The sequence below is a fragment of the Epinephelus moara genome, chromosome 1, assembly GCF_006386435.1.
Source record: "Epinephelus moara isolate mb chromosome 1, YSFRI_EMoa_1.0, whole genome shotgun sequence".
Lineage (NCBI taxonomy): Eukaryota > Metazoa > Chordata > Actinopteri > Perciformes > Serranidae > Epinephelus > Epinephelus moara.
This window is the reverse complement of record NC_065506.1, coordinates 28,158,983-28,186,533: the sequence shown is the minus strand read 5'-3', so window position 1 is coordinate 28,186,533 and position 27,551 is coordinate 28,158,983. Positions and strand designations below refer to the sequence as shown.

General features: G+C 41.3%; 1 protein-coding gene across 1 annotated transcript in view; it reads right to left on the bottom strand.

Moving 5' to 3' along the window:
• Positions 1-18,335, bottom strand: part of lmo1 (LIM domain only 1) — a 31,258-nt gene extending 12,923 nt beyond the window's left edge. Inside the window, exons 1-2 of the mRNA XM_050050640.1 lie at positions 17,684-18,335; positions 1,014-1,227 (exon numbers count right to left, since the gene is read on the bottom strand). Of these exons, the coding sequence (XP_049906597.1) occupies positions 1,014-1,227; positions 17,684-17,705 (236 nt within the window). The 5' untranslated portion in view covers positions 17,706-18,335. The remainder of the gene's footprint in view (positions 1-1,013; positions 1,228-17,683) is intronic.
• Positions 18,336-27,551: the final 9,216 nt, after the last annotated feature.

Here is a 27,551-nt window from a genome sequence, read left to right as displayed (position 1 = left end):
ATGTTTTCACAGCAATATAAAATGGATATAAAAGAGGGAATTATGATATATTATGTATATTAAAAAGGTTTTTGAAGCAGTTTTTCAATGTTTTTTTATGTGAAAGGTTGTTTCATAAATGTGTATGAATAAATTTGTGCTGTTTCAAAAATAATATGAATGACTGAATGACTATAGAACAAAGATTTCTTTGTTTCCTTGGCACAAAGAGGAACTGATTAACGACAGAAACAAAATGACAACATAAAAAATCAGTATTGGCTATTGCCCAAATTATTTTAAACATCAGTATCGATATGGGCCCAAACTTTCATAACTGGTGCATGCCTATGAAATTTGTATAATACTGAATTTCATGCCTGCTTTTGTAGATGTTAATTCAGTAGCTCACAATGTCTTCAAAATGAATCCGCAATAGGTTTCTTTCAGATGCTAAATGTTAAATATGCTATGAAAACAACCGACTGTAAATTACAACCCAGTGTAGCCCACTGCTCACTTTATATTCAAACTGCGACTTTGCATTCTGTATTCTGGATGCAGTGATACAGAAATGTCATGACAGCATGACTCATGTTTTGATGGTTGCACAAGAATTCTTATAAGTTATACAGTATTTAGAATTTTTAAGAGTTAAAACAAGGAGACGCTCTGCTCCTAAACTGTTCCTTTTTTTTCTTCCAGTGCAATATGCTCGTGTCGGAGGATCCCAAAACAACATTACTTTCCGCCTCATCCGTGCTGTAAAACAATATGACAACAAACTGTCAACACATAAGGTTGTGCTGTGATGTAGTTCTAACGCTGAGGAATCTTGCATGATTTAGATTTAGCTGAGTTTCTGTGAATGGGAGCCACAGGAAACACACACACACTGAGAAACCAAACGCTACCAGGAGGTAAAAAAAAAAAAAAAAAAACCTTTGTGGTGCTTTCATGTCACAGAGTTCTTGGAAAGGCATAGCTTTTGTGTTTGTTGTGAGTAGAGAGAGGTGATTGTGTGTCTGTCTTGCCTCAGGTAGTCCCTGCGACAGAGGATGAGGTTGGCTTTCGTATAGAGGGTGGAGCCCACCTCCCCCAGGCGGCAGTCACAGCAGGCACATTTGAGACAGTCCTCATGCCAGTATTTGTCCAGGGCCTTGAGCAGGTAGCGGTCTTTAATCTTGCGATTGCAGCCAGCACACCCCTTCTGTTTCCCTTTGGGCTGGACGGAGAGCATCGGCACACCTGTAGTGATAAGGAGACAAACAGCCATGCGTGATTTACGGCCCAGGAACACGAGTGACTTTTCATGTTCTCTTTTTGATAAGCCGGCTGCTTCTCGAGGCGTCTAAGCCTGGCCTCGCGCGTGGCCACAGCACACTGCCTACCTGCTTCATATGCATTAAAGAAAACATTCTTCCATGTAGATAGGCGCACAGGTCACATTGGACTACAAAGCCCTGACTTACTTGTTCCACTAAGAACATGCTGTAATACAAAAGTTACATGATCAGTTGCAGCAGGTTCCAGAGGAGGGGGCACGTCTGGTGTATTTCTCAGGATAAAAGACACAATGTTTATTTTGCTTACTGTGGTATTTACAGCGAGCTGTGTAGTACGTTAGTTACCTGCCATTTCATCAAAGCCCATTTCACTCAACTGTCCACAGCTGTAAAAGCTCCTCATGGGCTTTGTTTGGTATAGATTAACATTAACCTTTTAAAAAGCCTCTGACCACAAAAACGTTGCTACCAGACCCCAGTGAGATATGTTATGGCCTAAGTGCCTTTTAGCATACACTCACTCTCTGTGTTTCCTACATACACACACACATTTGCACACACAAACCACAAACACACACACACACACACACACACACACACACACACGGTGTTCCCTACTCAGAGCATTACAGCCTTTCCTCCTTTTACACTTATCTGTACTCATGTGTCTGCAACGAGCGAGCCTAAGTTACCAAACTCGCAAATTGCCCTGCTGTCACGCAGGTCCCCTTTAAGCGCGCCTTTTAGCCTCCTAAAGGACAACAGGTCCCCTTTAAGCGCGCCTTTTAGCCTCCTAAAGGACAAATAAAGTCCATTTAATAACTGCACTAAACACTAATAGTCTATGTGTGGTTGACATTTGTGTTTGGACTAAAAGCCCCCCTCAGGCCACTGCTGGTACAGAGGCAGGGGCGCGCAGCTCCCCTCTGTAGCACTAACAGGTCTGCCACAGCTGAAAGCACAAGACAACAGCTCTTAAGACACTCTCTCACACACTGAGCTATTGATCCATCTAAAAGAACACACAGTGGACGCCACTTGCCACTCTACTTTCAAAACACATTTCTCTCTCTCTCTCTCTCTCTAAAAAAAAAAGACCGGACACTCTGCATCACAGGGGGTTAGGCCAGCATTTTGTATGTGTGGGCATCTATAAAGGCCTGTTTTAAAGACACGTTACGCTGAGTTTTATATGAAATGTCACTGTTACACTGTTGCACTCCGGAGCCATGCGCAGGTACATTTTGTCCAGACCAGATAAAAGTTTTTATTTCCTTTTCATTAGCAGGAAAGTATGCACAGTAAGTTGCTATAGTGCAGTGTTAAGTGTGAATGGGGTCATTCTGTAGTTAGCGCTGCCATTTTACAGTAACTCATGTGGTTTGCTCAGTGATAAACACAACCTCAGCTGGTAACAAGGGACTGCTTCACTCTAAGCACTGTTTTTCTCTGCTGAGCCTGTCAAGTTTGTTCTCTTTCACAAAAACCTTATACCACTTTTCAAAGGACTTCTTTGGACTAGAAAAGCACATTTTCTCTCTCTCCATCTTTCTGTCTCTCTTACACGCGCGCACACACACACTCACACACACATATCTTTGCACCTAAATGGACTCACAAAGTACCTTATTGGATCCAGATTTGCTCTGCAATTTTTGGCCATCCACACATCAATAATGCTATGAATGTAATATAATTAGCATTTCCCCTTTTAAAAAAGAGGTGAAAGAAATAGGAGAGCTTGTTAGTCAAATTTATGGCTTTGGTTTATATGTCAGTAAGTGCTCTGGTGGTGTTGAGCCGTCTTATTTCTTTATCAGAAGTGGAAAGGGGAGGCTAATTGGTCCGGTGCTGGTGATGGGAGCCATCAATTAGTGTTCTGCCTGCCCTCCAGCTCCCTCACCTCCCTCCCTCTCCAAAACAGGCCCCTTGAAGCTGGCACATTAGGATCACAAAACCTGCTATAAATACCAATGTTCAGTGTAAATGAAGCTAAAAAGCTTCAAATTCAAGCCACACTGGCTAAGGGCGGACTCTTCTACCTGCATTTCATGGCTTGTTAGGGGAGCTCTCTGCAGGTATGCCAACAGTGCTCGCCTGACAGACTTCTACAGAACTAAAAACAGTCTTAATGAGGAGAGAGAAAATGCCTGTGCGTGTGTGTGTGTATGCCTATGTACATGTGTGTGTGCGCTTCAGAGCTTGTGCAAAGAAAACGAAAGGAGTTGCTGCAATTCCCTCGGGGATCACAAAAATCTTTAATTTGCCTTTTATGACACCTAATTAGTTATTCTACTCAAAATCTTTGCTTTAAATAAGAGAACTAATTATACAAAAAGGTCGTTCCTCCACCTCCAGAGAACTACCCCTAATTGGTTGAGACCACCACCTGCCACACACTCCTTAAACATATCACGTGTGTGTTTTACATCACGTTTGAAAAGGCCAAAGCTTAACCTATCCTGGAATTACTATATGCAGCTCACCTCCTCCTATTGGATGCACACTTTGTTTCAAACCCTGCTCGGCACCATCAAAGTGACAACACTGTTTGCAGTGAGTCTGACACTCATATCTTCATGCATACGTCCTGGTCCGTCTGTCCTTCTGGCTCTAAGAGAGATGTCTCAATGGAGGAATGTCTGCCGGGGGAAACAGTATGCACATTGATGCCTCTTTCTTGAAGCCATTGTGGGGAACAAACATGGGTTTGATGTCTTCTACCAAAGCAGCCTCTGGAAAACAGCTTTAATAGTAGTGTAGCAAGCACTAGCTCAAACCTACTAAACAAAGAGCAGTGACAGAAAAAAAAATGAGTGTGTAAAGTAAATGTCTTTTCAATTCCCTTAATGCCACGAGACATTTTCTTGCACCTGTCACCACTCCTGGCGCTATGTGAAACTGTGGAGTAGAACAGAACCTCCCATGCTTGCCACCTCCCAGAAAGAAAAGCTGCATTATGAAAGGAAGCAGCAGACTAGGAGGCAGCCTCCACTTAATCCAATCCATTTAACAGATACAAGTGCCACTGACCTTCCAGTGTCATTTGATGTCACCAAAAGCATGCCTCTCCACATCACGATTCATTCTCCAACAAGGGATGCATTTTACCCCTCAAAGTGGAGAGACAGCACTTGCCCTGCCAAATATTCTTCCTGAGAGGGAATTTAATTTGCCATTAGTACTGTGTGTAAAGGCCTGTCATCTCTCCCCTCTACCATCTACTTTCTTTAAGATTGTATCTTTCAAGAATATGTACAGTTAGTTTTTCTCAGCCCAAGCAGTCTGTCAGAGCATGTATTTTCCATTATAGAGATAGCATCCGATTTCTATGTTACCCCATTTAGACTTCCGTCTTTACAGCTATCAAAAAATCACATCAGTCCGCTAACCTTTTTTGATATATTTAAGGTTTTAGAAGAAAATACGCTGTTTGGAGCACTCAAAGAAATGTTTGAAATTGGAGAACTACAATTATCACATGCTGAAGACAATGCCACAGCTACAGTGGATCTGAGTGGACGAGAGTGTGTGAAGAGAAAGATTTACCCCCCTTTCCCCATGTCATTATCACTTAAATGTTTTGTTGCTATTTTTATAACAAGTGTGCAGGTGCTTGCAGATCAAGCTGCAAACTGTAATGTATACAGGTTTCCTATTAGTCCCTGAGCCATCAGCCACGCTCTGTCATATCATGTGAACTCAAAGAAGATTGGTTGTTGCCTCGGCATCACCTGCAGAACCAGGAAATAATCATAACCTTAACAATAATTCACATTGCCTGATCAATTCTACACTACCAGGTTTATTGTCTGTATTTCTGCTCTCTCTGCTATTACATACACAGGACTGCAATTAGCAACTATTTTCATTGTCAATTTAATTTAATCGATTGCTCGCTTTGTCAATAAATGTCTTAAAAAATGTGAAAAATTCCCGTCTCATCTTCCACAGCCCAAGGGGATCTATTTAGCTAGGTTGTATGGGTCTAACGATACATCTACCTGAATCAAAATATCAATTCAGTGATCAACGATTTTAGTATTGTCAATGCAAAGAGAAGACATCGACACATATCGTCATATTTAAGATAAGCCTTTATCGTTAAAGTCCCACTGCACGTATGTGTCACCATTTTCATTCAAGCGTACGTCCTTGCTAAACATTCAAACAGTGCTAACGGCTTAGCGCTGAGCAGATCATGGCAAGCCGCCAAGAAAAAGACAATAAGGATATTTTATTTAGAAACAGAAGGGAGAGATGACTCGTTGCTCTGTATATGCAAACGTAGATCAAAGTCTTGTGTCGGGAAACAACAGGATCGACAGGAAGGCAATCCAGGCACTCCGAAAAAATATAGAAAAACAAGAAAGGAAATAGTAATACGCTTTTATTGTGCTAGCTAAATCATTAAAAGGCTTTCAAAGCATACCTCACAGGTATGGCCCCACCTATACAGTGGCAGGAACCAATCGGAGGCCATCACATGAGATAAGATAACCAGAAAAAAAATAAATGTATAGATATACATACCTATCGTAATAAGGATATTTTATTTACTGTGTCGTATCGATCGCAGGCCTCTGAATTGAATCAACTTAAAAAGGTATTGTGGCAGAGTTTGTCAGCAAATATAGTTTTGTTGCCCATAGAATCAAAATAATATGGTATTTTGATGAAACTTATTTACATCCCTACTAACTTGTCTTATTGATCAACAGTCCAGACCTCCAGAATATTCAGTTAACTATCATGTATGACAAGCTAAAGGTTCAAATCCTCATATATGAGACGCTGCAAGCAGCAACTGTTTAATATGTTTTAATCAGACCAAATGATTAATCGATTATCAAAATAGTTGCAGACTACATTTCTGTTGTTCGACTAATAGATTTATTGTTTCTCAGTCTGACGTGTCACCTTCAGATTGCGTGGTTTCTCCGACTAACAGTCAAAACCAAAGTATAATCAATTTACATCGTATAAAATTGAGAGGGACTTATTAATTGCTTATTAAATTATCTGCCAAATAATTTTAAAGTTCTTCGACATCGTTTTTTTGACACATCATCTCAGTTCTGCCTTTCAAGTGCACGCCGCACAATTGTGAGGAAGTCGACTTCACACACTCCACACACGATCCCAGTGGAACAGCTGCTCTCGCAGGCACTCAGCCTTAATGGCATAGGGGACAGTTACATCTGATTCTGTGTTTTGTTAAATGTCTTTTGATCAATTAAAAGCACTGACGCCATGGTGTGATGCAGACTTTGCTGGTTCACGGGGAGGTAAAGGATCTTGATGAGAATCACTCAGCCTTCCTGACACATGGGGAGGGAGGTGGGCTTTCAAGGAGGGTGGAAGCTGGCCCTGGGTGGGCCTCCTCTCGGGGGCCCCTATAATTCCAACTCCCAGCTGCAGCAAATAAGAGAGGTTTAGCCACCAGCGTGGTGAGCACACAGACGACTGGGATGCTCAGGGAAATTAGACACTACATTACCAAATGATTGCATTTAGCCGAAACAAGTGCATTTGTCATCATCATCATCATCATCATCATCATCACCATCACTTAATTCAAGCACTCCTGCGTAAGACATCAAGCGGACATTAATTGCCTACGATGAATCTGTTCCACGCGGATACCAGACCACCACACGCTAACCCTCCATGACTAAATGAATCATTTAAATAAATCAAAATTATATTATGATTTCATAAGACGAACAATATAAGGACAGTGGAAAATCAAAAACACTATGTTGGCCAAAGCGCTCAGCAAGCCTGCAGTTCAGAAGCCACAGGGGCTGATTTAAAACCTCACTCCCTTTATTTTTCAGCCACCACTGTAAATGCCGTGGCCATGGCAATCCCAAGTAAAATTTGTCCCTAGGCCAAGGTGTCTGCCACGAAGGTTAATAGGGATCTCATGCAGATGTCTTGCCATTGTGTGCATGAATCAGCCCCTTTCATTCAGCTCCCGTCATCGCCGTAATTGAGCCCATAGACACGTTTCTCTTTTGCCAAGACAAAATACAAGACATCTGGTAATAACATCAGCTGGAATACACATGCCAGTTGAAAGCAGACTCATGAGTGTATTCTGAATGATAAGCAAAATAAACACCACTGATTCATTGTGTGATTCATGTCCCTATCCTTAGTTGGAGCATATGCAAGGAGTAGAAGAAAAGATATGCATGAACACACACTCACAGAGAGACACACACTCCCCCTGTCTCTCTCACATTAAGGAGTTTCTTACAAGGCCCAAGTCAATATTACATTTCATACAGCCTGTTTTTTTTTTCTTATAGTCCGCTGTAAGAGCCTTCTATGTTACTGTAAGGCATGCTACATTTCCAGATGGTTGTGTATGAATGCTGGGGTCTGTGAGGTGATTTCTGGGACTGTATGCATGCTATGATTATGACATAATTAACACCCACAGTAAGTGGGAGAGAGAGCAGACAGGGCTGGTGCGGATGAGGAGGGGACTGTTCATTAACAAGATGCACTCTCTCAAACTTTGCAGCTTGCTGTGGCTAATAAGCCCCGGTGAAACGGAGCCCAGCCGTCCCTTGCATTGACCCTGGCACTGCCCAGGATAAGGGAGGGTTTTGTCTCCTGGAATAATTGCTCTTTTCACATGTTACAAGTGTCCTGACCCCCACGGTCGGCAGCCACTTTCCCTACCATAATTACTCCTGATCCGCTCCAAATGAGTCAGCCGCATTAGGGCTGCAATAACACTGGCCCAGCTTCAAGCGCGGCATGGGGAGTCTCAGCAGAGCAGCCTGGAACAGGACTGCCTTTTCTCCCAGCCCACGGTCATTTCCATCACGTCAGAGGTGCATTTCTTACACTTGAAGTCAGCACGAAGGCCCTGGGCCCTTTTCTGAGGCTTACAGAAGGCATTGTTAGCTCCTGGTGCTCACTACTCACTGTGGTTTGGCACCAGACTCCATCCTAATTAACGGAAAACTTCATTAGGGTGTTCTTTCCACACTTTTCAGCCCCCTATTATTTTTAATTTATTCACATGGGGTTAATTAAAAGAAATGTATCACAGAGATATGCAACAGCTTTCTAATTAAATTCATTGCGGCTTTTTTTTTTTAAAGACATGAAACTGGCAGAGTTTCCAAATTATTACAGAAGGCGACTTGTTCCAACACTTGGTTGCTCAGTAGTAGGGTGAGATTAGAGCTCTGCAAGGTAAGCTGTCAACAGCAGAGACAGAGTGAGAGAGGGAGCGATGGGGCCAGAAAATGAGAGTGAGGGAGTAAGATGAATGAGGAGGAGGAGAAAAGACACAAACATTCATGGTTTTATTATGCAGGGTTACCCCAAATAAACCCATGAGAGCTCTTAAAGAGGGAGGACTGTGTGAGTGTTGACACAGTGAGGAGAAGATTTGGTATTGCATCTAGCCAATCAAATGTGGGCGTAGTGTCGGGCTTTGTCTGCTGTTGCTCTGAGGTGTTTAGTTCTTGAAACCTGCCATTTTACCATTTTTCATTTAAGCGCAAGCTGTCAATAACCGAGAAGGTGAATGCATCTTCATTTTCAGTCCTCATACAGTAGGAGCCCGATCAACTGACGTTTTTTTTTTCTCCCAGAGTCTGAGATTGAATAAAGAAAAAACCCATCTATTCTCAAACTATATACTTTAAAAATTTGATAGACGAGGCAATCTTATCTGCCACTTCGTGATTCCTGGCAAAAACTTAAAAAAAAAACCCTAAAAAAAAAAATCAAACCATTAGACCTGTCACAGCCACCTTCCGCCATCCGGAACAGAATAATGCACAAACACTTTTAGTCCACATTAAAAATGCATTTGGAGAGGAATAAATGTAGCCCTCTAAAGTTTGTGTCACTCACGAGGTCAGGAAGTGATGTACAAAATCCTCCCCACTCCCCAGCAATTACTGCACACTTATTATTTCAAAGAATATGCCAGGAGACAGGTGTGCCATTCAGGGTCCTCAGTGTGTCGAAAATGGAGGGGAAGAAGGAACACCATACTGTGGTGCACTGTGTGAGGCTCTTTAATCTTGAATAATGCAAATTCCCCACAGGGGGCAGTTATTTGGCAGCACTGGCCTCTAATGTCATTCAGGCACCTACTCCCACACCTGATGGGGTAAATAATGAGGGAGGTTGGTTGGGTGCAGTTAGGGAAGAGATCTTCATATAGCCTGGGTGGGTTGGTAAAGTCTCATGTAGTACAGCCTATCCTAAATCTCCCATGAGGGGAATATTGTGGCTGACGTTTGATGTTTCATTAAAAAGATGGCTCGCTTTTAATGAATTCCTTTTAACACTTTATATTACCTCATAATATAAAGTCCGGCCCGTTTTCCTAACGGAGTAATTCTTGTAACTGGCTAAAATCAAATGGCAATTCAACTAGAGACGACTTGTCAAATGAAATGATATAAAATGAAAGAGGTGTGATTGTAATAATGGAGGTCTAAGGTCTCGGAAACAAGTTCCAGTTAATGTCGGGCTCTGTGTGTGTGTGTGTGTGTGTGTGTGTGTGTGTGTGTGTGGATGGCGGCTGTCACTCGTCTCTGAATTTGTAGTTGCACACAGCACAGTTAAGCACTGATTAAATCAGCAGCTTCAATATCCAAAACCTAATCTACTAGCTTTAAGAGGGAAAGAACTACCCCCCTTTAATCACAGACTTTAATTAGCTATTTAAGATTTTATTTACTGAAGGTCATCCAATAAGAGATTAGTTTGCAGCAAGTTGGCTCTTATTTAAGAGAAGGCACCCTAGGCTTCTCTATTTACCAACAAGATAGTGGTAATATCTTAAGAAAGACTCCATCCTCCTCTATTTCTCTGGATTCTTGTACTAAAAAGCAGGCTTTTAAAGATGCATGTGCTATTTTGTGTTGGATTAGAACCATTGTGTGTGAATGTGCATAAAAACAGAGGAACTTTAAGTTATACTATAGGCCAACCAAACACCAATCCAGTAACATTAAAACAACGTATGGTTAAACTGCTGTTACGTTCACGTGTTACTGGACTAAATGGCATCCTCTAACTGGGAGCCTGCACTCCCAGATAAAGGCAAACAGATCAGAAATGCAAAAGGAAACCCATAATATATCTCTGTCTTGAGGCCAAAGCTACTTTTCTCTCTGAATACTGCAGTGGGAATACAACAGAGTGGTGTTTGAAAGATATTTACAGTGAAACAACTCTGAAAGTCTAAAAGCCCCGCTAGCAGCCCCTAGAGGCTGTGCTGCTCCTTACACCCACAAGAACAAAGTGTTTCACTGACCAATCAACACTGTCATCCTCAGAGCCACACACTCACACAGGCAGGGCCAAAAAACAAATGAAAAAATACACTCAGCAACAACGATCGGGGGCTTTGGCAAATGGGAAACATGGCATCGGCAAGAATTCCTGCTGGCACTGTGATGTGTGCACTATAGAGGGAACACAGCAGGCCAGTTCAGACAGCTGAACTCTGAAGCTATATTATTACAATAATACTGTATTGTATTTCTGCAGGTGTCCATTTTTCCTCTTGTTTAACATGAACCAGTGCTAATCAAACCAATCAACACCTGAGTCAGACAAAATTGTTAACCGCAGCTTTCAGACCGCTCCACATGTTTGCCATGAGAAGCTGATGAAACACTTATTTTCATGTAACACATTTTACACATGTCCACACCCTAAAATCCAAGACAGTTTGTGTGGCTTCCTACTCCCATCAGAACGAACACTCATGTGCACACTAGACCAGTCACCAGTCAGCACTGTTTTTCAGGCCAAGGACCCCTTAGCTAACAGAAACGGAGCAGGGACCCCATACTAGCTACATATGTTGCATAAATTGAGTTGCATATTAAACTGCGCCCACTGTAGGGCAGCTGAAAGTACCATGTATAAACATACTATTTTCATGGTGTGTACAATACGAAGCTATTTAAATAATTATTTGCAGATTCCTGTATTCATACATCATGTTTGTTTCTGAGGCGTGACGGTGTTTAAGAGCGTCTTGCGCGAAGAGTTACAAGCGCTCACAAGAATGTTCGTACAGTTGAAATAATAATACTGCTATTTGGCTAATATGTTTCAATAGTACGTGACACTTAATAGTTCACCGTGCTGTTATGGACAGATGCCGCACAGTGATTTAGCGTTAGCTTGCTAACATGAATACACAAGGATTCATGGGTAGCAGTTAGCGTATGGTCAATGTTGTGTCCTGTAAATTAAATAGGATTTTAGAAACACGCCAACTTATCTTTGCTAATGATATACTGGATTTGTGATATTGTGTATTTCCATACATATTTTACTTTTTGAAACAAGCAAACAAACATATATCACGGGACACTAATTTGGTGGCCCCCCTGAAGTAACTCTGAGGACCCTTTAAGGGTTGTGGACCTTCTGTTGAAGACCCAGGAGCTAGACAGAAAAAATCCTTTATCAGCTCACTGCAGATATATCGATGATTAGTAACATGACATTTTAGAAACAATACCAAAGTAGGCCTCTATCGGTCAAGGTATCATACCTCCTAAAATATCGATACTGATATCAAAACTGGCTTCAAAAATCCAGTATCATTCAGGCTGTAATACACACACAAACACACACACACGCCTATGCGTATGCACAGCCCTGCCTTTCATTTAAACAAATATGCATCAAGAGACTGTTTCAGGCGGGATTAAAAAAGACCTGTTTAATAAAGGCTGAATAATAGTAATGAATAATGCACCACAGTAATGAAATAAATATGTGAAATTCACATTTATTCTGGGTCTAAAATCCTTCCAAACGTGTCATTTATGCCACATGTTTGATTTCCACTGAGGCTTCACTGTACAAAGTGCTCACGCTGCCTTAGAGTGTAACAGGTGACGTGATATTTTATTACTGCAGGTGGAATATGAAGGTTTCTCCTCAGAAACATTTTTTTGGGCCATTTTGACACTTGCACTCAGCTGCCAAAGAACTGTAGCTGGTGACATTGTAGTTTTGACATCTGCTCATCTCAAGAACTTTGCTGCATGTCATTCCCCTTTCCCATCTTTCCCGTCTTCTTCGCTAAGCCTATGGTGACAGAATAAAGGAGAAATTATTTTCCGGAGAGAGCAAAGAATAAGCTTTACAGAGTGCATCAGAATGCGAGACAAGTCAGAACAGAGAGCACGCAATGGGTAAACAGGTGAATAAATAACTTTATGTGAAAAAAAACAAACGAGATGTTGTAAGAAATGTGTGTGTGTGTCTGCGGAGGCATCAATGTGTGAATACTTTTTTTCCTCCACGTCAACATGAGTGTAGTTAGCAGCATGCGAGAGTCAGCTTCGCAGTGACAAGTGGCAGTGACACCTGCCTCCAACAGGTTCAAACACATGAAAATCTGACAATATATATTAGGGACGATGTGAAAATTACATGTCATGATCACCCTGGCCAAAAAAGTGACGATATTATACGGATAATAGTGTCGCAGACAGTTTTGACAAACAATATGCAACCGGGCGGAGGATCTCACCTTTCCTCCTCAACTACCTGTCAGACTTTTAACACATATATGGATATTTTTTTTGTTTCTATTATAATAAAGCGTTTGTTCAACCCCCACCCCAACAATTTTAATATATAGTGATAATAGTTGTATGATACCGTGATATTGTGAGACCATTACACTTTGAGACCATTATCGTATCGTAAAAATCTCATGCCATTGCAACCCTACCCGATAATCATCAGAATATGATTAAAACTTTTAAAATGGCACTAAGAGTGAGAGAGGGAACACTTTACCTTACATTTTGTTGTTTATTGCATCACAGATGGGACAAAAATCTAATTAATTAAAACAATCATTCTTAAAAAGGCAGGCTTTTCAGCAGTTTGAAATGGTATCATATCTTTCAATATGAAATATGCCAATCCGTGATTAAGATCTTTTGTGTCTTTTGAGTTTGGTGTGTATGCAGCCTGCTGTTGTAGAGTCTCTTTTATTGCTGGTCACCTAGCAGTCATTTTGGGTGCTGCTGGACACCGTAAGATTATCCCAATAATGAAATTCACCACCATCAACTTATTGTGTTTTTTATCATGATACACGATAAAATCATATATCGTCCCATCTCTAATATATATACGTATATGGTGGCTCATTGTCATTAAAGCTGGATTACATGCTGGTGATAAATCAACTATAGATGAGGTTATTGGGGTTTATTTTGTGCAGGTGAGAGTAGCTTTGCCCCTGTGCAACATCAACATTACTTCAGTCTGCATTTGTCTCAGAGCTCGTGATAAGACTCTGGGTTCCTCCAAGGTGGTTTAAAAGGTGGTGTAAAGATTCATCTCAACTTGTCAGCATTTTTGTGGAATTCGTGAAAGGTTTCATTGTAACATTGGACTGATGTGTATGTGCCCTTGCGGTTTAGAGTTCCTTATTTGTTCATATAATTTTCAACGTGGCAGCTCTATCTCTGCAACCTTCACCACGCTCACGCGCACAACTCGACAATATACCAGAAATTCCTGGTGACATTGAAAAAATCATTCTGAGTGAATAAGAGGGTCAGACTTTGGACAAGACAACAGGGATCGTTCGCTCCCTGTGATGCATGTGGCAGCCAGATCTTGTTGTGAGAATTTGTGTGATAACATGGCGAGCATGTGGCCTCTGGCAATAATAAAAGGGATGCTCTTACAGCTCAAAAGTGCATAATTGAGTTTGTGTGCCACGCTGATGAGTGCAGCCATTTACATCAAAGGCAGGTGGGCGCGCTCGCTAACACGTGTCTCTTAAGTCTCAATTCAGCCCCTTTGAATTCCACTAAGATTATGGGAAATGATACACAGCTCGAGCACTTGTAGATGTGAAACCATCAGGGCTGATAGGGATCTGGAGGTTTAGTGGTGACAGACGAAATTGTCCCCAGTAAAGAATTCTGCATTTGTAATATCAGAAACAGATTAGACGGAATTAAACACTCACAGCTGAAAATGGTATAAATGTGATTTTGTGTTAATAAATGAGAGCAGCTTTAGTCTAATATGCAATGAGGGCGCAGAACATGTTACATGTCAGTGCGGAGTGGATAATGTTACAATCACATATGTGTCAGAGGAGATTCATACTGCATGTTGTGGTGATATTTTGTTATGTGTGTGCTGATAAATAAAAGGAGATTTTCCTGCATCCATTTTTTGTGCCCAGGTTACACTCATAACTGTTTAAAACACACACCGGCCTCCCTCAGCTATCTATGTTTAAGACAAAATTGGAAAAGTACTGCAAAGGCGATGCAGGTGTCTGTAATAAAGCTTTTTTAAAAGAAACTGTGGTGACTTAAGAAATATCAAACGAAGCAATGTGTTTGTAATATTGTTCACGGCCCAGAGCACAAAAACCAGACGTAATTTCAATATTTGAAATGGGCAAGTTTAATTTTGAAGTAAGAGCAAACCAATAAGCTGAGAAAATAGCAAATACAGGGGAGCAAATTGCATTCCTTTGGAAAAGTGAAAAGACTTAAGGAACATATAAAAGTAATCTCCAACTGGAAATTAGAAATCAACCCTCAGAAACCAAATAACAGAAAAGAAATATTACTGTCCACTTTCTAAATCAATATAACATCGCTACGAGACAGTATTACCATGGTAACACCGGTAAAGAATGAAGCAATTCTTATTATTTCAAAATAAAAATCGGAGCCTGAAGCCCAAGTTTTATTACAGCAGCCGACAGATCACCAGTCTGTATTCATCTGAAGCGTTGCTTTTCAATCACATGCTTTATGAATGTACAAATTTCACTGGACAGGATGATAACAGGGTCATAAATTAACAAGCAGAGGTAACCAGAAATGTATCAGGAGCTGGAGGATATTTCTTCTGCACAGGTCTGCAAAGAGTACACTGTAGTTGTGTTAATGTTCAGCAAAAATATGCCTTCAGTGTGGACTCACTTGCTTCTCCTGCAGTTGGTACGAAGGAGGAGAGAAAATGGCTGAGTTGCTTTTTCCCTCTCAAATTAGACGCAAATTGGAACCTTCATATCGCAGGGTGAAATAAAATGTTGACACAGAATTGGTACATGTGTTGCTATTCATTACCAACTATGACCTGCATATTAGGTCACTTCACAGAGCAGTGCCTGTATTCCTTTTACAGTCCTCCTCCGTGCTTTCTGACTCAGTGCTTTACCAGAAAGTGCACATTATAAGTTAATGACTGCGTCACCTGAGAGTGTGGTGATAAGTTTACAGTGCGCACATAACATGTGATGCATGATATGAACAGGGAGCTACATGTCACGTGAAAAAAATACAAAGGAATATTTTAGGTTTTGATCGCGTGATGGCAGTCTGTCTTAAATGTTATATTAAACTTTTGACTCCACAGAGGGAAATGGTGTGTAACAGGCCGATTTTCTCAATGAAGCTAATGTAAGGGGTCACGTATATTCATTTCTGGTGACTGCTTTTGTTGCACAATTTGTTGCAGACGTTTCAAAAAGAAGTCAGAGTTCAAAAAACAGCCTGCCAAACAAGCAGCAGCACTACTTTGTTGCCAGCCAGGATGGCAGGCTTTAAACACAAGACCAGACACACTGATGATCTGTTTTATGGGCCACATAAGGACTGAAATATGAACACTTAAGCAGCACGTGCAAACACACACAGTGGACATAACAGTGAATCAATCAAGAGAAACAGACAGTAATCACACACACATACACCCATATGGCCACCCAAAAACACTGACCCACACACACCTCCCTCTCCACATATGCACGCATTTATTTGTGCAGGCACTAAGTGGATACATCAGACAAGAAGGTTGAATTGACAAGCCTATAACTTTAGAGCCAATAAACGCTAAGAGGCACCACAATGAAAGAGACCAGATCCGAGCAGCTCTGTTGACAACCTGGCCAAAATGCTGGAGCTGCTGGTCGGGCCCAGCAAATAAAGGGTGAAGCTTTTAGGCAATGAGCAGCAGGTGATCTCAGCTTTTCTGCAAGTCCTAATGCTCCTAAAAGCCACTCTCCCTGGTTCTGTAATTGGGCATCAGTAGTTAATGTAGTATTGACTGCATTACATGCTCCTGTGCATCCTTTCCCACTAATGCCATTTGCATCACCTTGTACATTTACCATATTGCTTAGCCAATAACTGTTAAAAGCAATCTGAATCATGAATCATATAGGGAACTTTTAGCTAGACAGACATCCAAAGGAGACAATTTACAGTTGAGTTAATTTGAGTACATTTGCAGCACAACATGGATTCAGCCAGACAGACCAATTTATGTCCCTGCCGCAATCCTTTTATTGGTTTTTAGATGTGTAAGTGAAAGGATGCTCTGCTAAGAGATATGAAATATCCATTTTCAAACATAAATAATGGGTTACAAATGCATCCATTACTTTTGGAGGAGGAGGAGGAGCAGCCATGGATAAACTCAAATGCACAAAGGCTATGCACTGTACTTTGAGGAACAACACAAAAATATGTGCTTTAAGGTTAGTGGAGGTTGTATTTGTGCATGTCAGCCGGTGGTCAGCACTCAGAATACTCTTAAAGGAGGAGGATAACTTCATTTCAGAGCACAGACAGCCTTCAGTGCTGCTTATAGTCATTGTATGAATTTAATCATTATGTTGTATAAATGTATTTAAATGCATGAGCACCATTTAGACCTGAATGTGATAAATGCGCTGCACATCTCAACATCAGTCTAATCCAAAATGGGACGTCATTAGAGGCGAGTTTGATTTAAATTAAAATTAATTAGATTGCCTCACCCATTAACCTAAATACATTGAAATAGATAAGTAATGCAAGTAGGCCTATTTGGATGGAAAGTGAGTGAACGTTGCACGGCGCTATCCATAATTTGCAATCAAGTTAAAAGCACTCTGCTGTCATCTCCCATCCCGTGGTGATGTCAAAGGCTGCCTCGCTAACTTCACAGACGCAAAAAGCACTTAGAGGAGGAAAGAAAAGAGGAGCCACATGCACTGCAGCGTCTGTGGAGTATCCTCAAACTCTGGGCTGCACACCAAAAAAAAAAAAAAAAAAAAAGACAAAATCTGCTCTCAATAAACATGCAACTCTTCTCCCCAACTAAACTGCAGTTTAAGGCAGGGGGTATTTGTGTCTAAGTGCAGCCTCAACTTCATGGTACAGAAAGCAGACACAGTGTTGGAGGTTTGTTCGCGGAAACACGGAGCCTGTCGTGACTAAATGGGTTTGAAAAAGCCAATATAAAGCGGAGGCTGCGGGTGCGCAGGGTCCGGGGCGACGGGAGACACTTAACGTGTAAAATGTCAGTAGTTTGCCGCGTTACTCCCCAGGTTATAGCATCCTACGGTCGGAGATGTTACTCACCCTCTTCCTTGTCCAACACCATCGTCCTGAGGAACGAGGAGTCCTTCCCCGGGCGATCCGTCCTCGGCTCCAGCAGGCTGCACCTCTCGGTCTGCTCACAGCTTCTCCTGGAAATGGCTTTGAAACGCGCGGTTGACTAGACTACGCCTCGATAAACCAAAACCCTGGAAAGATGAATTGCCGTCTGCACGTTTTTTTTTCTTCCTCTCTCTCTCTCTTTCTTCTCCTATCAATAATAATTCATACACGGAATACGGCGAGATACGCGGCGAGATCCCCCTATCCGGACTGAAGTGCAACGCAAATAAATCGCGATCAAACAGCGTTGCTTGCTCTTGATAAATTCCATGCGAATAAGAAAAAAGGCAAAACAATGAAAAGCGATATAAATCTAGTGTCGCCTATCTGTAAGTGTGCACACACGGACGGATCAGACGCTCAGACTGAACGGCCGAGCTCCCCCCTTCGCTGTTAATATTCTCTCTTTCCCGTTCTCATTTGCTCCGAAACAACAACTACATTCAAACAAATCCAATTGCAAATCTGACAACTGCTAAAAGCAAACTCACGCCGCCTCTCTCCTCCAGTTTATGTGCCGCGCTCGCCTCTGCTGCTACTGAATAAATGCGCGCAGCTTCTAGAGACCCTCGGATTCCCCTGTTAATTAAATCAATTCATTATGCTCAGATCTGATTAGCAGCCCTTCCCCCCTCTTTGAATCAATTATTCAATACACAAACATAATTGCTTGTGCCAGAGGTGTCTAAGTATTAGCTTATTTAACTCCAAGGACACTAATTACCCCTAGGGCAAGGGAACTTTTCTCATTAATTCTGACAAAACACAAAAGCACAGCTAAGGGAAAGTGTGTGTGTGTGTGTGTGTGTGTGTGTGTGTGTGTGTGTGTGTGTGTGTGTGTGTGTGTGTGTGTGTGTGTGTGTGTGTGTGTGTGTGTGTGCGCCTGCCAGTCTGCTGAACGTGCGTGATAGAGAGGGAGCAGGAGAGAGCGCGCATGCACGTAAGGTTGTATTGATGCACGTGCGCACGGACGCGGGTGCGCGTGTGTCAGAGAGAGAGAGAGAGAGAGAGAGAGGGAGAGAAGGAGGGAGAGACATAGAGGCAGAGTGATGCTGCTCCATCGGTGCCTGGTACAGTTGGAGTAAACATAAAATGCGCTTATTGTTTTTTTTTCTTCTCCTTACTTTTCGCCCCTCTCTGCAGAATTTAATAGAAATAACATCTAATTGCGGTCTATTTAGCAGTTAATTAGTGTCCAGACACAGTTATCATACAGGCTGCAGATAAACAGTCGTTTCAAAAGAGACAGCACAACAGATGGGCTGCGTTTTTGATTAGTGGGTAGATAGAAGGTTCAGTTTCGAATCTGGTAATATAATTGTTGCCTGTTATTGCCAAGATGAAAGTGTTGCTGTTTCATGGTGGAGCCTTAAATAGCACCACTTTCACTTGCCCTGCGGAGACTGTTAACCAATTAAGGGTGAGATCCAACAAAGATTAGCCATTTAGGAGAGTGGAGTGGAGTATAGCTACAATAATGCTGGTTCGTCAGCAGCCAGCAGGCTGTCTGTGGTGTGAGCTTGCTCAGTCTGTCCTTGCCTTCTGTTACATTTTCCACCAGTCCTACTCTGAGCACATTATCATTAGCTACTTTATAATCCAATAATTGTAATCATTAATAATTGTAACAATGATCGGTCAGACTGTTTCAGATCAAGGGCCTCTTTAAGATTTGTGCAGTGGAAATTCTTTTTGTATATGTCTGCGGTGGAGGTGAAAACTTTGAATAAAATATGTGTGCTAAATTACATCAAAATATCCTCCTGAGACCCTGTGTCCTCATATAAGGACATCACATGTTGCATTTACTGCAACTTATACCTCATTCTGCTTAACTGAGGCCTCATTCGTGAACACCTGCCATCTAGCGGAAGTAAGACCACACTACACTAATCCATGTTGAAACAAGATGGCGGCCATCTAAGCTAGGTCAGTGTGCAGCCGACCCCGACACAAAAGTGGACAAAACCTGATCAAATATAATGGTTGAAACTTGTTTATTTATGGTCGAGAACATTAGCAGTATGATATGCTATACAAATTTCACAAATGTTAGCAATGGTAACAAGCGAAGATGCTGTTAATTGCAATAATAAATAAGTGTAATAATTAATACTCAAACAATTTCAGATCAAGGGAACAAAGATTGTTTTTGAATATATTTGAGGTGGAGGTGAAAACTTCGAATAAAATATGTCCTCCCGAGACCCTGTGTCCACATATAAGGACATCACATGTTGGGTTTACTGCAACTTATACCTCATTCTGCTTAACTGAAGCCTCGTTCGTGAACACTTTTTTGTGCCATCTAGTGGTAGTAAGACCACACTACACTAATCCATGCTGAAACAAGATGGTGGCCATCTAAGCTAGGTTAGTGTGCAGCCGACCCCGACACAAAAGTGGACAAAACCTGATCAAATATAATGGTTGAAACTTGTTTATTTATGATCGAGAACATTAGCAGTATGATATGCTATACAAATTTCACAAATGTTAGCAACGGTAACAAGCGAGGATGCTGTTTATTGCAATAATAAATAATTGTAATAATTAATACTCGAACTATTTCAGATCAAGGGCCTCTTTAAGATCTGCGTTCAGCCACATTTTATCAATATTAGTGCAGTGGAAATTCTTTTTTAAAGTTTATTTTTGTATATATTTGAGGTGGAGGGGAAACCTACGAATAAAATATGTCCTCCCGAGACCCTGTGTCCTCATATAAGGACATCACATGTTGGGTTTATTGCAACTTATACATCATTTTGCTTAACTGAGGCCTCGTTCGTGAACGCTTTTTTGTGCCATCTAGTGGTAGTAAGACCACACTACACTAATCCACGTTGAAACAAGATGGTGGCCACCTAAGCTAGGTCAGCCTGCAGCCGACCCTGACACAGAAGTGGACAAAACCTGATAAAATTTAATGGTTGAAGCTTGTTTATTTATGATCAAGAACATTAGTACTATGATATGCTATACACATTTGACAATTTTTTTATCAACGGTAACAAGCTAAGATGCTGTACTAAGTAAGTATTCATTTGAGGACATTAGGACTTTATTATCTTTGACAATGTTTAATTTTTTATTCTCATCAGGTCCTGCTGATCCCAAATAGCTAGGAGAAATTAAAAATACATAGGCTACATAAAAACAAGTTGGTCTCAGGAGGATGTAGTGGCATTTATTTTGAGTCGGACCCCACTGCAGTTTTTATAGGTTGAGTAAGAACAGTAGAGTATATGGGCTACACATGCTTTCCCATTTGATAATTATCCTGCCCTGCATTTGAAATAACTTTTTTTCCTCTTTTATAGCCCCCGCTAATGTGATCATGCGCCACAAATCTAAGGTATAAAGCTCACTGTACATAGCCCATAGGGATAATTTCAGTTCTCGGGGCAGCAGGCTGTGGTGAGATTGGCTTGGCCCTGAAATCAATGGCCTGATCCCTCTCCGTCCAGCTTCCTGGCTGACATGCTTGACTTTTCATCTCCACGGTCACATAGATTGATGACTTATGACCGAGAATGTATGTTTGCTGACCTCTAGCAAAGTGAGTGGCACATAATTAATCCAATCACACAGAAAACTGGAAATGAAAGGGGAAAGAATGGTTCAGTATCATCGGGGCTTGACTTCAAATAGCCATTTGACATTTGAATGTGGAAAAAAACACTATATAAAGACCGTTCAGAGAGGGAGCGGAAATGGTGTGTGTGCGCGGGGTGGGTAATAACGGATGGAGTCGGGAATTTACCACAATTACCTCAATAGTGTGCCACGTTTTTGAGCCAATTTTTTTACACAAAATCATGTAGCCGAGGAAGTTTCATGTATATAAAAGTGTCGCTGGCATTTGATCCTCATTTGGACAAGTGGAGTAGCTGCAGAGACCGTGTGTCTCAGTCCAACTGGGATGATCATAATGTGAAGGCATGGACAGGTTGCAGAGTGGCTCTCAATCAGGGTTCTCATCAATATAAATTACCCACATTACCTTTGTGTAAAGACACAACATTTTGTGTGTCCATGATACGTGGCTCATGCAGGCCACAGTGTACTCTTCAGCCCCTCTCACAGTGTCTTGGGCGCAGACCCTTTCCCACTCCACATCCAACAGCAGGGTCAGTACATACTACAAACAAGCCCCTGAGTGGGCCTCTCTGATACACAGTTAATTAAAATTCATTTCTGAGCATGCATTAGGCATGCCCATCTATTTATGGGCGGCTCTCAAATGCAGCCACTACAAAACAGTGCTCTGTAATTAACCCCACCTAATCAGATAGCGCACTAGTGTTGTGTTCCTATTCGTCCTCAGGCACACAGCCATTGGACAGAGGTTTCAGAGAGAGGATGAGCCCATTCTATAGTTCAGAATGGCTAAGCAGATTAAAACCTCATATCAAACATGATATTTACAGGCAAGGCTCAGTGGAGAGTGCTCCTTTTATGTGGGATGGGGAGAGGCTTCAGGGCTGGGCTTTTAAAGCCATGTCCCTTAATTGTATTCTGGCTAAGTGGGATGAATGGTGCTTTTTAATCAGACTACTGACGGGGCTCTGTGTTGTAAAAGTATAGAGATGGTGCCTGATAGTTAAGATGTTGAATGATATGCTTTTAGTCCAGGTTTTCCCAGCTTCTAGCAATATTCAAATGCATTCTAGCATTAAGCGGACACCTGTAAACATCAGTGTGATTTCCCCTGGCGTTTCTGCCACTGTAGCAAACACCAGTTCGGTAAGTACTTGTACAAAATGATTTATAGTAATGTCACCATCACTGCATTGAGTTTAGGCCTGTAACTTGTAGGTGGACATTCTGTTACTGTTTGGGAACGTACGCAGTGTTTATATAGAATTTAATGTTCAGAGAGAAAAGCATTGCCTACTACTTGAATGAAGTTTCTTTGAACAGTGAGATGTACTTTGCTTTGTTACTGTGAGCTTTAAGGTTCTGCTCCTCCTAGTGGCTGATCTCTGCCATGTGTTCCCCTCAGACTTGTACACAAATGGGTGTGATAGCAGAGGTTTAACACATCACATAATAAATTGTAACCTCTTTTTATTATCTTCTTGGTGGAGCTCCTGAGACGGGGAGGAATTATTGGAATCTTTTTGATGTAACCTGACAGGCTCACCATATAGGAAGTAATAGGAACGGTATAAGCCCTGCTGTTCACCTAGTCAATTTGAATTTCATGACCAATCAAATGTAGACAAGGTGTCATTTGGTGGGTAGGAAAGAGAGGAGAGTGAATCCCTTTCCCAAACAGTTAATCCAACTTTAATCCTAGTCATTAGGAATTAGACATGCCGAGCTGTCCGGCCGTGCCTCTAAATTACAATCAAACGGTTACCAATTACACAAATTATTGATGGTAGATTCTCTTTTCAACTGCAAATTAAGGCTATTAAGGAAGGCTCCTTTTTAATGCAAAAGTGACTAATTAACCAGCGGATGGGAAATCTGCTGCCCAGATATCAAAAAAGTTCTCAGCACACATTGCAGAAACACAAGGGAACCAATTAGTTTAATTATCAAAACAGCTAATTAAAATTGCACAGTTCCTAATTAGTTCTTTGCTTTTGCCTCTAATTGACAGCATGGAGATAAATGGGCTGCCGATGAAAATGGGGAGAGGAGAAAAACAGGAGAAACTTCGGCGGAATATTTATGCTGACTTTATCTCCGTCTGTGTGGCAGCCCTTGAAAGTGGAAAATTAATGACCTTAATTCCCAAACTGTTTTTCCTCTAACGGTGCTCCCCTCTGCGCTCCTGGTGCACGCTCCTTTGTATGGGCCTGCCACCCTGCCAACTGCTGGAATGGGAAAAAAGGGGTACTTGGGGGTGGGAAGAAGCCACGATTCTCCTCCTAATGTGACAGCTTCCACCTAACAATGGAGAAAGATGAAAGAATGGAGCAGATGTAACCACTGGGAGCGTTGCATCATGGGACTGCAACTCTGTTGCACTTTCTTTAAAGCGCCTCTGTCATCTACAGGGGCACTAATTTGTCCCATGAAAAATAAGGAACTCTGCCGGGACAGAGATAAAAGACATTTGATGGCCCAGAAAAACTTTTAATAAGTTTTCAAATTTGAATTTTAGATTGATTAATACGATGTCTGGCAAGTGAACTGCCCTTGAAACTTTACACAAACACAAATTTGTAGATGCTACCAAGTGGTCTGAGGACTGCAAACACAACCGAGAACCTATTGTTGTATCCTCCAGATTTATTGTTACGGTTCTCACTCCTTTTTGGTATGATCTGTTTAAAGGTCCTTGAAAATAAAGAAGAAAGATAGATCCTGTTAGACAGAAATGCTACACTAGCAAACCTGAACGACAACCATTTACCTCACAAGATTCTGTGTTAGACTTTGAGTGTGTGTTTGTGTGCATGTGTGTGTGTGGCACCTCTCTCTGGTGTCTGTCCTTCTGGCAGGCATTGTCTCTTTGTCTGTGCTCCTGCAAGGCCAACCTTGTCATGTGTAATCCTGTCCCTCTGCCTGCATGCAAGTGACATGTGGGTCCTCTTGGCACATTAGTAGATAACTATCACCTAATCAGTTTACTTTTGGGACTGTGTTAAAATGTAAATTACATTAATGCTCAAATTATGCATCAAACTACGCAGATAGGCCAGGCCAGAGGCCGCATAATGCTAGGATCATTCAGTTAGTGCCTTCTACATGCAGTGTTAATGCACTCTGATTTCCCCTGCTCTGGTTCAAATCAAGTGTGATACGTCAGCCAGTTGGTGTCTGGGAAACTGGAGGAGCTTTGTATGAAGTGGAGGAGAAAGCCTTTTTGCAAAGCTCCATTAAAAGGCAGAGAGATGATAGCCGCCTGTTGGATTTCTTTTGTCTAATTCAGTGGAAAGGACTTTCTGCTCCATGTGCATTTTAACATTTTACGACACCTCTCAGTTGAAACTGTGCAGATATTAATTTACGTGTAATCTGCGAGAGTGGAAATAGATCTCCAGGAGTGCATTCGGTAGCATTCAAAATGTGATTCATCTGATCTCATCCTATCCATTTCAGAATCACACCCTGAAGAGGCAGGTCTGTTGCAGAGCCCTGGCCTGGAGGAACTTGCTGCCCATGACTAACAAACACACGTCTACCACTAATTGATTGTCTTGTGTTTTATTTATGGTGCGGTAGTAATTAGTGGACAGCATAATGTAAGCCATTCATTAGCACCTGGCTACCGCTATGGATTTCGCTGCTTTGTCTCAGATGCACACATCATTAGGGAGAAACAAAGAGTGGAATTTATTAGCTTGGCTTCTTATAAATATTCTTAAAGTCAGTGTGCCTTTAAGGAAGAACACAGGCCTGTAAAACTTTTGTCAGCATTTGCTCACTGATTCCATTTGCTGCAGAATATGTTAAGGAAGAGCAGTATAAATTTAATTTTAATTGTTTTGTACACACGCCAGTGAAAAGGAACTGATTGGATACAGTTCAGAGACAGTATATTAATACGTTATTTTCATATGTTAATTGGTTTGCATAATCTCTCCCTTTGCTTGGTTTGGAAGTACCTGGCATTGAGAAGGGGACTGAAGAGAATAGAAGACTCCAATTTACATAAAACCAGCTCCTCTGAACATTAAATAATAATGCATCTGCAAGCTGAAGGTGTGTTCAGTTAGCAGAAAGCACATTTTTATAATTTATAGTCCAGCTGTTTCAGTGCTTTCGAGTCCATTTTCCTCCCTGCCTGCTTTTAATGAAATCTTGTTACTGGAGAATTGACTGGAGTGAATTGAGATTTTAATCCCATTGACGCTCCACCATGGAAATGCACACTGGTGGGAACTTTTAATGGTGGGCCCTGTAATCAGAAGACACTTGTATTCAGCTCCCTACAATAATGAATCTCATCAAATGTTAAAGCCTGGGCCGCGTGCGAGGGGCTCAAATTTCAAGGTTTTTGACCATCCCCATTTGAGAAATTCCTCAGGGAGTGTGTGATTACTCAAGTTTAGCCGTTTATTGCCTCATCTTTCAATAGCCACTGAAGCACAAAATTCTCATCTAGGTTGCTCTTTTTTTTTCTCCACTTGAAGAACAGGCCAATATAGACTGCAGAACAGCTGCTCAGATCCCGAGGAACTGCTGTTGGCACTGCAATGTTATTAGCTGCCACCATCACTGTCCACTCACTGTGTCATTTAAAGAATGAAAACTAAATTCCATGACAAAAATCACTGGTGTGATTTTAATTGTGAATGCGTGTTTGTGGCAGTGTTTGTACCTTTGACTGCAGCAGTATTCTGCGCAGCACATGTTAAATTGTTGTGTTGACACATATAACATGTTGTATGAAAGTAGGATTCCTGGGAATTCTTACTCCACGAAAGGCATTGAATTCATTGCTATAAAAGATAAGGCCTTAATTGGTATTTAAATGTTAAAACCAGTCTTTCAAAAGTCTTAAAAATGCTGAGACATGGGAGGGAAGATTTGATGAATCTTTTTTTTTTTGGTGTTGCATTGTAAAATCTCCAAGCAAATGGTAACATCTATTTTTTGTTTATAGGTTATTGCATGCCTCTCGCATTAACGTCATGCAACTCAGGACAGCAGCACAAACAACACTCATATTTTGTTTTTCGTAGGTCTGACGAACAGCTGTCACTGCTCCCTGGATGACATGGGGAAGTGCAAATTCAACAAAAATTTGCTACTTAACCAAGATTTTGTGGCATGACTGAAACCATAGACTGTCTAAAACAATGGACGTAGCTACCGTGATGTCACCCATTAGTTTGTGGAGCCTTGAGTTCAGCATTTGACTCATAGACTGTAGCGACACCTTGCAGACAGCCTGTCACTCAAGTGGCCCTGCCCTAAAATATGCGTAACTCTAACATAGGGTTCTATGAGAAGTGACTGACTTTCAGAAGCAGCCTCAAGTGGCTATTCAAGGAACTGCAGTTTTTGATACCTCTGCTGTGGCTTCATTTTTCAGCCACGGTGGTTACTGCTTGGTTGAAACCACCACACAGCAATGAATAAGAGTTAAGGTGTATTTTATGCAAAAAGTTTTTCAAACTTGGCATGATGGGAGTCAAGGCAGTGGAATCCCACATGCAGAGTGAGAAACACAAAATTGGCAAGACAACTCTCAAGGAAAATTGGCCAACAAATGCCAGGAATTTCCCAAAAAAAGTCAATAAACATTTGGGCAAAAATGCCCCTCAGCCAAAGTAATTGATGTCGGTTCATGATTTTTGTTTTCTCCAGTTTTGGTTATTGTAAAAAATCTTAAATATGTCCTAAATCTAGCCTGCCATCAACTGTAGTAACCCTGGGAACTGAGCATACATTTGTGCAAGTTAGAAAAAACATATAAATAATGATGATAAAATAAATAAAATAGAAAGATATTTATGAATGTGTCAGGTTTAATCTTAAACTTACATACCCTTACCTCGCTTAACCCCTGACATTGGAGCATGGTTGAAACAGAGATCGCACAGAATATAAAGTGTTTGCACAATTCATGGCCGTGATTTTCAGTCATTATGATACTGTGCAAGGACAAACCCTCATCCGGCTTCTTAATGAGGATTATTGTTTGTGTGTGCTACATGGGCCTCGGAATATTAATTGTATATTTAAATAACATTACTTACCAGTCTAGATTAAATATCAACAGGGTCATCACCATAATATTTGGGCACCTTAGAGGCCAATTATTGCTAAAGGACAAACTGCAGTTAGTTCTCTGTGTTACAGTTTCCCAGTCTTTATGGAA